Genomic DNA, 15,309 nt, shown 5'->3' on the forward strand with positions numbered 1-15,309 from the left:
ATTTTGAATTTCAGATTAAGTTTTGGACATCATTTTGGAGGATAAAATGTTTTCAATTCTCTTTGTAGTAATTTTAAGTAGGAGGGGGTTTTTAAAATATGAACATTTAAGGAATCATAAACCTGAATAATGATATGAGTAAAAAATGATGTCCTGTTGAAAGATATTTTGCAGAGAAATGTTGGAGCTCCATTCCACCATACCCTTTGAGCGTTCTTTGGAGCCTTGTTGGCATCTCTGTGTAGGAGCAGAAGAGTAATAATGGCAAGAAAAGTAAAGTAATTACCTCAAAATCATAACGGGTACCAGCATTCTTCTGCAATTCTATTCTGGTCTGGTCTTTTTTTCTTCTTCTTCTTCTTTTATGGAAAGTGTATCAGGTCAGTACTGGAAATGAAATAATCTTACAGATCAGGCATTTCAGCAAGTCAAGGTCTGTGTTATGGAATCGGAGAACAGTGGTCTGGAATTTTATGACGCTCAGAAGGACAACAACCGAGTAGGGTAACCCATGCTCCTGGTATCAGCTGTATTTCTTTGAATTCATTCATGTGAATATCTGAGGCTTTCACAGCAGTGACAGCATCAGACAGCTTTATTACCTGTATCCCCCTTCCCTTATCCAACATTAACAACAGTGATAGCTTCAGGTAGGGTAAGAAAAATAGATTCTGTTCAATACATTGGTTTTGGCCATTTTAAGTGTTAAACACAGTTTCTGCTCACGTAAAGACAAGGCCTCTATAACTATTTAAATAAGAAGTTCTCACACTATGTGAAATTAATTAACCAGTTGTTACAATGGGTAAATGAATTTTTTTCCCTGTTTTTAAAGTAATTCGTGTAAGTCAAATTATCTATGAGAATGAGAAATGCCACTGCTGATCTGGTTTCACTGGTGTTCTGCCTACTTGGTCATTTGATGGATCAAATCCTGTCCTGGTAGCTGTACCCCACCCCTGTATTCTGTAACCTTGAACCTTAAATGCTCTGCAGGTTATCACATACACCTGACTGAACTGAATTCATATATCAGCGCATACTGAAGGCTATTCTGTTGTGTTTTTATGCATACTTTATTGCTGGTGTGCCGTAATGAGCGCACTAGAACGTACAATGACCTCGTGACAAACAAAAAAAAAATCCAATCAGAACGATGAATTAAGAATTCACTGTTTATTCAAACTTCAGTGACACACTATACTCTTGCAATAATATGTTTCTGTTGCAGTGTCAATTTTTTGACAACCGCGTCCAATGTTTTGAACAATCTGAGAATTCATGAATAAAAGTTTGTATGACAATTGCTGCAGAATGAATGATGAACGTACTCTGCATTAAATACTTCTTGTAAATAATGTACATACGAATAAATTGTGTTTGCTTCTAAATGATGGTCTTGAGGTGCTACAGGGTTGTGTGTGGTGAAGAGTTTGTGGATAGGGATTCTTGAGAAGGGAAGAGTAGAAAAGCACAGGTAAGCACACCCCCATGGAGCAGAGCTCACCTGCAGAAAAAGAATTACACAATGTACAGTCAACTTTGCCTAAAGTCGAATCTATTTGAACTGAAGAATTAACTTCGACTTAGAGAAAATTGAAGTTATATGAGGGATTAAAATCATTAGAAATTATAGAGAAGAGGACTTGAAAAGACCTTCGACTTTAATAGGCGAGTACTTGACTTATGTGAGGTCGACTTAAGCAATGTTAACTGTACATAGTTTTGATCAGAAATGGTATTTTAATTAAACAGCCTTCAAACTAGGCCACAATCACACACAAACACCCACACGCGCACACACACACACATACAGAATTACAAGACCGAACTTGGGCCTGCCTGCTGTGTAGAAATGATTTTTTATCAACCCAGCTGTGGACCCATGGACCAGTCTTCAACATTTCATGACAAAATGTGCACCCGCAGAAATCAAAATTCACATTCATGTGCATTCCCACAGCAGTACTGTCATCTTTTTCTGTTGTACTTCAAATGTCAGCCTTTTCAAGTGCATTTTTACATGACATGTTGGCAATGACACTTAATTAATACAACAGCAAAGGATATCCATGGATAGTGTGTCCTGTATCAGCTGGTGTACCTTTCAGCACGCATTCATGGCTCAGGAAGCATTTACAGAGGCATAACCTCCCATGTGTGCCTGCATCCATACATATTTATTAACATGTGCACAAACGTGGGCAAATCCAGGTGTGAAAATAACTACATTTGTACTGCATGCTTCATTTGTGAGTTTAAGAGATTTTCTCTAGATATATGTACAGTAAAAGTGGATATTTTCGCAGGACTAATTTTTCGCACTTGGCTGGGTGAGAAGAGTTTCGCGTGTTTTTAATTCCGCGAAATCAAGACATCAACTACTGGTACATATGGCATGCGAAAATATTCGCATGCTTTTATTTTCGCGATTGTTTCTGGTTGCGCGAAATGCGTGAAGATTTCATCACCGCGAAAATTTCCACTTTTACAGTGTATGTAAGAAGTTTTCTTTTTTCTTAATTTCACTTCAATAAGAAGTATGTGTGTGTGTGTGTGTGTGTGTATGTGTGTGTGTATCTACCAGGGTGGCATTCTTATCAAATTGTCTATGTTGTGAATGCTTTTTTTTTTCCTTTTTTTTCTGTCTGTTTGTTTGTTTGTTTGTTTTCAATCTTGGAGCTACTTGGGACTGCTCTAAATCCAAGTACCGGTATGCAATCAAGTTTCATTTATTAAGTAGCAGAATCATCACAGCTTCTGTATCTGTAAAAACGTTTTTTAAAGGCATTTGGTAGTGAACTCTTGTTACAAAGAATTATGATAGAACAAAACTCATCTTATAAGGGAGCATCTTTTTTTGCCCTATAGTTTAGTTTCTTTGTACATGTATTTTTGTAAACCCTGATACACAGAACATTTGATAAAACATAATGTTTTTCTCTGGTCGAAAGAATTTATTTAAGAGAAAGTGCACAATTGTGCATGCAGGTTTGCCAGTCTGTATTCAACCCAACGAGAGCTAGAGCTTGAAAATTCAATAATGTGATACCTTGCCATCTCAAGTTCAACACTTAGACAACTTTGGAATGGCTGTGAATATTTTGTGACAGTGCATAGGCATGTAAGGCCAGATACCAAAATACTGTAGTTTCTGTAAGCTAGACATGGTTATAACCCCATTCCTTAGCAACACAGACACACATACACACACATACAATGGCAATGTCACAATTCATATCACTAGAAAAACATTCATGTAATACAGGTGATCTTATCTGATCCTCATAGATCTCAGTAGATGTTTCTCTAAAAGACAGGAACATAAAGAACAAGACTGGAATACAAGGAATTAAAAAAAGGACAAAATATGCCTGTGTGGTTCCACACATTTATACATGATTGCCTTTGCTTTTACAAACCGAGTATAGTGTATTGTTATACTTTTTTTTAAAGTCTTTCATAAGCCTGCAGAATTGCAAGAGTGACCATAAAGATTGACTATTAAAGGTTACTTCCAGACTATTTTTAGTTAATCTGAAGAGAAAGAGTAAAATTTTACAAGCATAACAGAGAGTTTGATGAAAATTTTATTAAAATTAAGAAAAGTATGGAATTGTGAAGTTTTGCAATTTTCTCAAAACAGTTCTTGCACAGTCATATGAATATGCAAATGATTGATGATGTCATCACCTCACAACTCGGCAAATTTTGACATTTCTCGTTTGGGTTTGGTTTTGTTTTTGTTTCAAACAAAATTATGCTCCTGTCTCAAATCTTGACATATCTTACTCATAATTATTTTGAAATTATTCAGTCAGGAATTATATTTGGTAAATGTTTTACAAAATCATTGTATAGTAGAAAGTTTCATCATTTGCGTTTGTATGTGATCAATGGAAAATTGTGAGGTGATGACATTATCGGCTCACTCATAGCATATTCATATCAACTGTTCAAGAAGTGTTTGCAAAATTTAACAAAACTTGACAATATTCAATTTCATAATAACTCCCCTAATCCTTATCCAATTTTGATTCAATTTTTGTTGTTGCGCTTAAAAAAATTTACTCTGTTTTTCTCTCAGACCAACTTTTAACTGGTCCAGAACTGACCCTTAATGGTATCCCTTCCAAGATTTACAGTGGTAACAGTTGACCAACAGTTACCCAATGCCTCACTGCGGGCCAAAAAGTAAAGAACTGCAATTAATAGTAAGATCAAGATTGATTGTACACTTAAAAGGTGATCAGGTTTTGAACAAACCTACTAAATCATACCATGCCCAGTGGCAACACCATCCTGCGTAATGGACTTTTGAAACACTGGCCCCAAGATGGCTGAAGGGGAAATTTCCTCAAAGAGTATGGATTCAGGAAATTGAGAAAGATTTCTGACACACTGAAAGTTTGAGTAAAATCAGAGAAAAAAAATCCCCCCAAAAATTGTGAATTTTTGAATTTTGAATAATTCCATGCACAGCTTTCTATACCCTGGAACGCTACAACGTGTGATGTCACAACATGAGATTGATAGTACTGCGATGAGAAACCAAAGGATTTCACAATATTTTTTTTCTTAATGAAAAGTGCACATCCCTTGACCTGTTGCTAAGATATATTAAGGCAAATATTCTTCAGGCAATATGGTGGAGCCAAGTTGAGTGCTTTATCCACATCCTATGAGTATGAATTCCTCTTTGGCCCAAATTCACGAAGGTGGTACAAATGAAACCATGGTTTAAACCATGGACAAAAACCATGGAGCGCCAAGTGTCGCACGGAATATTTCGTTACGAAATTGGTCATTTCGTCGACAAAATGACCGTTTCTTTAACGAAATCATCATTTCGTGGACGAATTGTTCATTTAATTTACAAAATGTTGTCATTTCGTTACAAAATAATCATTTCATCGACGAAATGACTGATTTCGTAACGAAATATTCCATGCGACACTTGGCGCTCCATGGTTTTTGTCCATGGTTTAAACCATGCTTTCATTTGTACCACCTTCGTGAATTTGGGCCTTTGTGTCATTCTTTGATTTCTTTCTATATCATTCCAGTATTGTGACATCACTAATTGTCATAAATTCTCATTCAGAGAGGGCATAATACATGTACTGCATATGTATACTGTATACACCGAATATTTCGCGAGGTTTTTATTTTTGCGAATTTCGCGAGTCAGGTGCTATTCGCGAAATTAAAGACACGCGAAAATAATGACTCTGATCCCGATATGAATGTGACGCACACGAATACCGTATATTTCTCCATTCAGTACTGTACTTCACAATCGCGAATTTAATCACTCGCAAAATCGCCGGGAAGTCTCGATTCAAAAAAATTTAGACTCGCTAAATATATGGCGTATACAGTACAGTACTACCCATTACATGTACTTTTTACAAAAGTTACACAACTTTCTCAGACACAGTGTCCAATTTTCCTCACACTTTCATGGAGTGTCTTGCTATTTTTTGCTTCTTCTCTTTTTTTGCCTTTCCTGAATCCAGATGTATGTTTGGGAAATTGTTGGAAAAGCAACTCTGTGCGATACAGGGCCTTGCATAGCCTTAAAAAAATGAAGTTCCTTTCCTGAGTCCTTATCATAATTTGACCTTCTGGCACAGTGCAGGTCTATAAGATACAAAATTCAACCAAAATAGAAAGCAATATTTCATCATTATATCCTGTCTTTGACTGTGTATACTGAGTTTTTGGTTCTTTATTGCCAGTTGAATTATTCATCACTGCACGTGGACCTGACGTTTCTGAAGTTCTGAAAATATTGCTATAAAGATAAAAGTCAAGCCGCATTTTTGTCTAGCCAGGTACCGTAAATGTGGGGACTTTTTTTCATGCGTTTCACACTCTGCAATACCTGTGTACAAAAAAAAAAACAGGTGAAAATACTTCCTTTAGTTTGTTTTGTGCTGATGGTCATGGAAATTGAAAATTTACAGATATCCTCTTAGTCAAACCTCAAAAAATTCAATTGAGCAAAAGTTCCACTTTGACAGCATATCAAGAGTAAATATAAAAAGTGATTGGCAAACAGGTTGATATATCAAACAAGTCTTTCATCGCAAGTACAAGTATCATCAACTGATCTCTTCAACCGGCAGGGAAAGACTGGAGCTGGCTGATGAATGTCCACCCAGTCCATGTGCCGTGTCGGCTTTGCCGTGGCAACCATCATCGCTTTTCTCACTGCACTCATCACGGTCTCCTTCTCCCATTTCTTTGTCCTGGATGTGTAACAGGGAAAACTTGTCTCCCACCGACACCCCTTTTTCTCTCTCCCCGAGGTCGATCTTCTTCTCCTTCTCAGATGGAGTTGCAAACTCCTTTTCAAGCTCCTCTTCTTCCTCCTCCTCCCCAACGGCCCCTTGCTCGACTGCACCCAGGGGTTGCCTACCGATAACAATAAAACAAACATGCAACAACAATAACAACAACAGAAAAATACATGATTTTTTTTTTCTTGTGTGTGTGTGTGTGTGTGTGTGTGTCTGTGCTTGTTACTTCTACTTTTGCACTGGGTTCATGCACATGATACCATCAATATGACCCTCAGGGTGACTTGAATCATTCCTGGATGCATACCCTTGCGGCATGCAAAGCGAGGAAAATTGATTGAATAAATATCAAATGTGTATGCAATGTATGGATGTGACTTCCATTTTAAAGCAAAATGTGGGAGAGAGAGAATGTTTCCAAGTCGGAGGGCCAGACAAGGAGACGCGAGTGAATACGATTACCCGACAGAGAGTTCACTTTAATTCTACATCAATCTAAAAAAAACAGCAAAGGGGCTTGCGAGACGAAAAAGAAAGTTGAAGAGAGTGAGGAAGCATAAGAGAGTGGAAGAGGCTGCGTGCATTCCACTCTTTTCTGTCCTGAAATTGAAGGTATGTGATTTTGCAATGTACAGTGCTAACCTCTTTGCCACTGAGATATTGTAATTCCCATAGGGTTATTACCTGGAACAGCTCGTCTCATGAGTAATGAGCAGACTGAGTCATCCTGCCTGTTATCACTTCCATACTGTCCAAAACACACAACCATTTCTGTTTTTTATAGTGCCTCCGATGAATTTATATGCTACAATCTTAAGTTTATCCATATATCAAATGCAAATCTATTCTTGGTCATTGAAATAGGTATTACAATTTTTAATCTACCAAAAAAAAAAAAAAAAAGAGAGAGAAAAGACAGCATTAACCGACTGGGATGTAAATTAAACTTTCGTTTTAGTTCAAAAGTGTAAATTTGATGCTTATTAAGACCCTGCAGGGAACCATACACTCATACTTCATGAATTCACAAGGGGCACTTCTGCAATCCAAATATCAGAATTCAGTACATTGTACAAATCATGCTCTACAGGGAGTCAAGACTACTCTAGAATCTTATGCATGCCACATTGCATCAGGGTAAAGAACTCCACAGTATGTTATGAATCAAAAGCAGCTTGGAAGTGAACACTTTATCCTTGAGACATGCTAGGATCTGGACAATAGAGTGGACTTTTAAAGGAGAGATATCTTAAAAGATGGAGTAGTTTGTAATAAGTTAGGAGTGTAGCTACCATTCTACTTTCTGGGTTAAGCTCCGATTGTCTGAAAAAAAAAAAAAAAAATCAGCATTTCACTTGACACCATCACTCTGAAAGTAGTTCTTGTTCAAGTCAAAATGATTTTGCATAACATCATCAAATTGTCCCTGTCTTTTTTTTTTCAAATCTATATTGTCACAAATTTGTTCTTTAAAGGACGTGAAACATATACAAGTGATATTCTGGGCTCAGAGTATTTGAAATGGGAAGTGCATTTATGCAATTGATAAAGAAAGCTTAGTTCATTGGATATTTGCACAAGTTTTAGACATTTACTGACCTTCAAATGATTATTCTATTTGATACTTTTAAGGTGTATTACAGTCCAATAAGCATAAGCCTGATTTCACATTTATAGTTTTGTCCTTTTTAAAAATTTCTAATGCTCTCATTCAAAAATATTAAAGTAAATTTCCTTTTACAAACTATGGCTTTGTCTGAGTGTGGAATATTTACATTTGAGTGATGTTGTCATACCGTAAGCTGGGAAGGTGCTCTGAGAAATGTTATTTGTCATTTAAATAGGATTTACATTTTGATTTCCCTTTGATTTCTTATTCATGGTTGTATACATGAGATTTACTTTTGACAGGTCACATCACACAACCGTAAGTAGGAAATTGGAATGAAAAATGAAATGCATGTATAAAGGAATAAGCACCTCTCTCACGTGGTACTGTTTAAATTCAGCAGTTAGTGTTAACATGGTAAACAGGTGCTGACATCAAACCATTCACTGAAATTCTCCATTTCTGATGATTAGACTTCACCACAAAACAAAGATACATGTAGCTAATGCTGCTTTCAGAATTACAAGCCCAGAGGGGATCCCACATTCCAATGCCTTTTAGTTGGTCACCATCTATGATAGCAATGGACCATTACGAAGTCAGATCATTCAATTTTATTGGGTGTATTATGTAAGTTAGACTATCATTGGTTACAAAGTTGTTATAAAATGCATTGTCATGTGGTTAGGTGCTGCTTTGGTATGCAATCCCATTACTGATATGGAGCTACGAAAAATAGTCAATAATTTTAAAAAAAAGTTATTTCATTACATGAAACATTCCTTAAACTTTCCTTGCACGGAAAGAGCAAGCAATTTTTATAAACTGAAATATCAGTAAGTATGCTACCTTGCAGTAGCAGGGTTCATGTACAAACTTGATTGCTCATTTATCATGATATAGGGAACACAGACAAGAACCATTGATTGATGGCAAGTATTTCACCGGCATGGAGGCACAGTCATATCCTTTGTATGCTAAAAAACCAACAACTTTTTTTCTCAGAATTTCAGTGCACCATACGAATGAACACTTAATCTGTTTTGCAGGATAGGTACCCAAAAATTGATACAATAGCACTGAAAATGTTAAATTTCAGACAAAAAACAATAGCTTGCTTCATAGTGTGCACAAGATGTTTCTTACAGAAATCTTTCATTCATGTACAGAAAAAAAACCCTGAAAAGCAAGGTCATCATTAATGCAGTCATTTCTTGTGATCATTGACAATTTTTTTCCCTTTGTGAAGAAGTTTTGTAAATGATTTTTGCCAGGTAAATGTAAATGCCAAGAAAACAGGCAAAAGACACTTCAAAATTTCAGTGATTTCAATTGATACAAATGACATGAACTATGACAGACTTGAATGAAAGAAAGATATTATTCAGAGGGGTGAAGATCAGGTGTAAGTTTCTTCAGTTTGTCTCCCTCTACAAATTAAATTTGTTTAGATCGCAGGAGGGAGACAAACTGAAGAAACTTACACCTATGACAGACTTGTTGCTAAACAGATGACTTTGGCATAATTGTGAAAATCACAATCATTCAGTATCGTCACCATTACTACCTGTATCTTTTATAGCTTTATTGCTGGTCAAAGTTCACAGACAAGTTACATACCGGTACATAACTAGAAATTTAATGCATATCAAGACTACTATTAAACTGAGCAATTCCTATTATGAAATTGGCATTAATGTACAAGAAGTTTAGAGGTAAAATGTCTTTAAATCTATAGTATTTTCATATCGTCGGGTGCCCGTGCATTGGCCGCTAACGCAATACAATTTGTATTGCGTTAGCGGCCAATGCACGGGCACCCGACGATATGCAATAGTTTCACGAGTACACAACTTCATTTCATCTAGGAGTACACTTGGATGTGCCCAGTATTACAGGGCACAAGTGTGAGACACAAATGGGTCATGTTTGCTTAATATGATGAAAATATGTCCAAACTTTGGTTCACTGTCATCATGTACATTGTAATAGCATGTAAAGTGATGGGAACACTGTTAAAGCATTAAACAAAGTCAACAAAACTTAAATAATATCCTCATCAAGCACTGCAATTTAAGGAGTCTGTTCAGAAATCTGGCTCATACTATGATTTTGTGGAGGTAATGATCTTTAATTGTGAATGTCTTTCTTCATCTTTTTTCATATTCAGTTTTGGAATTGGGAAGCCTAAAAGTTTTTCCAAAGTTTTCTACACCAATTTTTAGTAACACAATAAATATATTTGATGCGAGGATGCTGTTGAATTCATGTTTATTGGACAGTAAAAAGTGTCAGAATATGTGCACTACAATCAGAGCTTTTCAAGTACAGGTATCCTATTCTTCCAATTCAGCATCTTTATTTATGTCCTAATGGAAAGAACCATGGAAGAACTAAGACTGATAAAAGCTTTTTAACATACCTACCGTATGTTTTTGTGACTACAGAAATACAGAAGGAATATGCTTGGTCTCCTTTATACCTAAACTAGAAATACCCTATGCCAGTTATTCAATGCAGCCTTTACAAATACCTGATGAATTCTAGGACGTATCAGGAGATTAAATCTGATGCATTCAAACATATTTATTAAGTGATTATAAAGAGGCTGAAATATGTGTATGACCACCATGAAAAGATTGGCATCTATGGATACATTGTATCATACAAGCCTCCTTCTGTACCCCCAACAAAATCTTTTCTCCACTTGTAATTTCCCCTCATCACAATTTCTCTCCTTTCTAGACTTTCTTTTCTCATTTGTGCTCTCTAAATCCATCAATTCCTTCATCCACTAAGAAAGATGTGCACGGATGTATGCCTTACCTAGCTTCATCTTTCACGGGCTTGCCACACTTGGTACATATCCCATCAGCTTCGGCACAGTTCTCACAGATGATACGGTAGGCATTTTTGATGGTCTTCTCCTGACACTTTGTACTGTAGAAGAAATGTAAAAAACAGCAACAACACACAAATATCTAAAAATTGTCAAAGGCTTGGAAGCATGTCAAAAGAGATATTCTGATGGGTGGTGGCCTCAATCTTGTACCATTAATAACCATAATGAATTTAGTTGATTCAAACTTATATTGACAATTATAGATGAAAGGCATTTGAAAATCACTAGATCTACCGGTACTGTGAATGAAATCTTCCTAACACACTGACAGTTATAACATCAAGTTAAATGATCACACACTTGCTTGGGAACTATCTCACATACGATTCAAATCACAGAGTACCTGTGGAAAGTATTCAACAGAATAGACACACTGTATAAGCTGTTATTTTCACGAGGGTTTAAGTTTCTCGAATTTCACGAATCACTATTGGATTGCAAATTGAACAGCATGCGAACATGTTGCCATATGCTATGGTAGCAATGCACTAAATGATAGCTTTGGTGTCAAATCATGAAACAACATCTTGCAAAAATGTCTGTGACCTCCTAAGTCGCAAAAATATCTGTACGCAAAAAACAAAACAAAACAAAAACAGCTTGTACAGTAATCTATGGTTGCCACACCTAAGGCTATGTTTCTCTGTTTGACACATTTTGTGTCCTTACCTTCCACCATAATTTGCCATAATTATCCTTGCACAATGCAACACAATTTGCATAATACAATACTTCCCCTAAATATTGATATATACTGTTTGTAACTTTATTTAGGGATAATCCCACTTTATATGTGTACATTAGTAGCATTGTGAAGGTCCCTCTTTGAAAACAATTTAATGCAAATAATCTAAATGAACATCATAATTCTAATACACTGTACATATCATTGTATTATTTTGATAACATTTATTTTTACTTCTATTCCGGACATTAGTGCCATGCCAATCAGCAGAAAAGCACTAAAGTTTAAAGGTAGGGGATACCTTTTACAGACCTCCCAAAATGCAGCAAAACATTAAATATGAACCTCAGGGGACTTGTTTAGGCCACTGCTGAGAAATTTGGAAGTCAACAGTTATCTACAATTTGAATAATGCACAAAACTCAACTACTCAGTAGTTCTGTGTGTCAGCCACACTTAAGCCTTTTTGTTGCAGTCTTCTGTATTTTTTTTTCTATAAACACAAATCTAAAAGTATAAGAGCTGATGTAATAACATATAGAGTGTGTGGCAAGAATGTATATAGAAATGTTTGTAAGTTTTGATGAATTTTCTTCATAAAATATACATGATGGACACACATGCAGTGCATGGGTCTGCAAAGGTAGCCTAGTAATGTACTGGAATTTACGGTGAGCCCCGAAAAAAATTCAATTCAAAATCCAACGGTCAATAAAAATGTACTAAATGTTACCTTCCACTTTCAATACTTTATGGGAGTTTCTACAATGATACTCTCTTCACCATACCACTGTATTTATACAACTCTTCATTTAAGGCATGCAAATGGGATTCCCTACCTTTATTAAAGCCTAAAAAGGCAAAGGTAAATTACTGTTTAAAAAAAAAACAACAAAAATTCAAGAAAAAATCAGACATTGTACATTGCTGGTGCAAACTGCAATGTATGAGCAGATTGTAAGTACATGTAATTTACAGGAATTAGTTTTAGTACAGCTGCTAGTACAGCAAACATTACTGACTCCGAGTAAATTTTATGCCAATCTGGGAAGTTCTTCCAAGCATACACAAACATTAGCGAGTGGGACTACGCATATTAACTTGCAGAGCTCAGATATCACATCACTTCTGACGTCAATTAAACACGTATATCAGGATTTGCACTTACCATCTTTTGGGTTGAGTCAGTGGCTTGTATTTCTTGTACTTGATTTTCCACTCGAGGATATCCTTGCATCGCGCACAGGTGTCGGATATGCACATATCGTTCAGTTGTTTGGTCCTTTTGCTCGTATCGTGCATGCTGTTCTTGAAACCAACTGTATTTTTGTGTTTCTGAGTTCTGCTTTTCTTGACGTTTCCCCGCTGGGTACTCATTGTTGTTAGCAATCAAGGTGGTTTCTGACTGACAGCAAAAGTGTAATTTAACTAATTTATGGTAAATTTCATGGGTAACAAAGCAACAGACAGTGCATGTGCAGTGGCCAGGGCAGGGAGCTTAGCAAGCAGCCGGTTGTATGACGACACAGCCAAACTGAGACTGCAGCCGCACCCGTACCCCGCCGGCGGCGTGGCCTGGCGTGGCGTTGGCAACACTCGCTGTACGTGGCCCCAATCCATAGCTCCGTGCTCTGACTCACATGTACTACGCACGCTTGCAATCTGTTGCGCAATCAAACTACAATGTATATTGTGTACTCAGTATTGTAAAGAGCATTTCACGGACAACAGGATATAGGTAAACTCTTTAATTTCCCCCATTTTCACTGTTCTCTTGTCTTTTTACCCACGCCGATGGAAATCGGCAGGGGGTTATGTAAAGGGTTCCGTATGTTTGTTTGTTTGTTTGTTTGTTTGTTTGTTTGTTGTTTTTTTTTGTTTGTTTGTTTGTTTGTTTGTGTACAAGATAACAAGAGAACGGGTAAACGGATTTGCACGAAATGTTCAGGGAATGTTTGGATAATGACAGGAAAGAATCGATTAGATTTTGGTGATAATCGGTTGACCCTTGCAAATTCTGTGTGACCTTGAAGTTTTGACCCCATGGTATAGTGACCATTCCGAAAATTTCCCGTTTCTCACTTTGCGATTTTCCGCTACCATACGAAGACATAAACTCCCCAACGATCCGACTTCGCTGCTCAAATGTTCGTAAGAATTCCGAAATTTACGTTTAGGCCTATTTGAGGGACTATGTCCTTCTAGATTTATGAAAGTTCGTTCTCCGTCATCACAAACTGGCCCGTATTTTGATGATTTTTCAAATTAACATTGATTGTTTTTTTCGTTGGAGGAGCATTTTGCTCGGTCGCAGTCACACTGCACGATATGCGTGCTCAATGTCAATGCGTGTGCAAGGCCGCTGAAAATGCATCGCGCTCTACACTGTTGGTGCAAAATTGCACCGGGGACGTTGCGGCGCTCGTTGGTGGCCGAATACTGGTGCAGTAGACATTTGCATTCAACCCTTGCATTGAATGATTCCCGTAGACACTAATCATAGGGGTAATTGCCCAGGGGGTACGTAAATTTTGTTTTTCTTTTTTGCTTTTGTGGATACCATCAAAGATCGTACACTCATACGACCTTTGATATTTGATGATTTTTCAAATTAACATTGATTGTTTTTTTCGTTGGAGGAGCATTTTGCTCGGTCGCAGTCACACTGCACGATATGCGTGCTCAATGTCAATGCGTGTGCAAGGCCGCTGAAAATGCATCGCGCTCTACACTGTTGGTGCAAAATTGCACCGGGGACGTTGCGGCGCTCGTTGGTGGCCGAATACTGGTGCAGTAGACATTTGCATTCAACCCTTGCATTGAATAATTCCCGTAGACACTAATCATAGGGGTAATTGCCTAGGGGGTACGTAAATTTTGTTTTTCTTTTTTGCTTTTGTGGATACCATCAAAGATCGTACACTCATACGACCTTTGATATCATCACACTCTCGGCTTGCTATAATCAAAATATCCCGCAAGAAAACGGCGTATTTCTCGATTTTTAGCGCTTTTTCCGCGACCCGTCGCGTAGACAATACTCTTAAAACTGGACTTAATTCGCGCGCGCTTGGAAAAGTTCCGATTCTGCACTTTTGACGGTGGAATTTGGGATTTTCGATGGATTTTTGGAGGAGACTTAAGGACTTTCCTGTACGTGAATGAGTGTTAATACCGTATGTGTAATGATGTGATTTGCGTGTGATGTGACTGTAGAACCAAAGATCGTACACTTCAGTGTACGATCTTTGGTAGAACTCACTGGCTGGTGATAAAGCACACTGGCAATTAAGTGGCCGAATTCTGGTAGATGACCGAATGCACATTATGTTTACCCCGACTTTGTACTTAGGCGTGGGTCTGCCGCCTTTGACGGCCCCTCTCTAGTTTCCTTTTTTTTCGGGGGGGGGGGGGGGGTGTGGGGTCAGATGATGGGTTTGAATAATTTAATAGGGAATTGGTTATTTCCTTATGTCTCTTATTTTCAGAAGGAAGGAATTTTTATGCAGGTTGATCCATGCAAACAAAAGCATTACATTCCCGCTCATAATAAATACAATAACAAAAGCTTATAGAATTATTGCCAGAACACCTGTTGCAGGGGCTCTTATAAAGAAAGCGAAAATATATTTAAAAAATACACCAACAAATACATAACTTTCAGAGGGTTCCGCTCACAAAGCCTGGGGTGGGGACTGGGGGTAGAAGGGAGGCACCATTGCACCACGGGCACAATGAAAACCCTTCACCTCATATTCAATGACAGTTTGTTACACTTGAACTATACATTGGAAACCTTTAATAATTC

At 37.4% G+C, this 15,309-nt stretch overlaps 1 protein-coding gene across 1 annotated transcript; it reads right to left on the reverse strand.

Moving 5' to 3' along the window:
- Positions 1-6,107: 6,107 nt before the first annotated feature.
- On the reverse strand, positions 6,108-12,878 carry LOC139740457 (uncharacterized). The gene is made up of 3 exons (XM_071651054.1): positions 12,670-12,878; positions 10,741-10,854; positions 6,108-6,420 (listed from the first exon to the last, which is right to left on the reverse strand). The coding sequence occupies exons 1-3, from the start codon at positions 12,876-12,878 to the stop codon at positions 6,108-6,110; spliced, it is 636 nt and encodes a 211-aa protein (XP_071507155.1).
- Between the last annotated feature and the right edge of the window lie 2,431 nt (positions 12,879-15,309).

Source organism: Diadema antillarum, unplaced genomic scaffold, assembly GCF_040938485.1.
Source record: "Diadema antillarum isolate AM-2024a unplaced genomic scaffold, OU_Dant_1.0 seq00000854_RagTag, whole genome shotgun sequence".
In the NCBI taxonomy this organism is placed as follows: Eukaryota; Metazoa; Echinodermata; class Echinoidea; order Diadematoida; family Diadematidae; genus Diadema; species Diadema antillarum.

Excerpts from the sequence above, each read along its gene's own strand:
- LOC139740457 (XM_071651054.1), bottom strand. The coding sequence starts at position 12,878 with ATGAGTACCCAGCGGGGAAACGTCAAGAAAAGCAGAACTCAGAAACAC. Across the intron at positions 10,855-12,669 it reads CTGACTCAACCCAAAAGATG|TACAAAGTGTCAGGAGAAGA; the intron begins GTAAGTGCAAAT and ends TTTCTTCTACAG. Across the intron at positions 6,421-10,740 it reads CCCGTGAAAGATGAAGCTAG|GCAACCCCTGGGTGCAGTCG; the intron begins GTAAGGCATACA and ends TGTTATCGGTAG.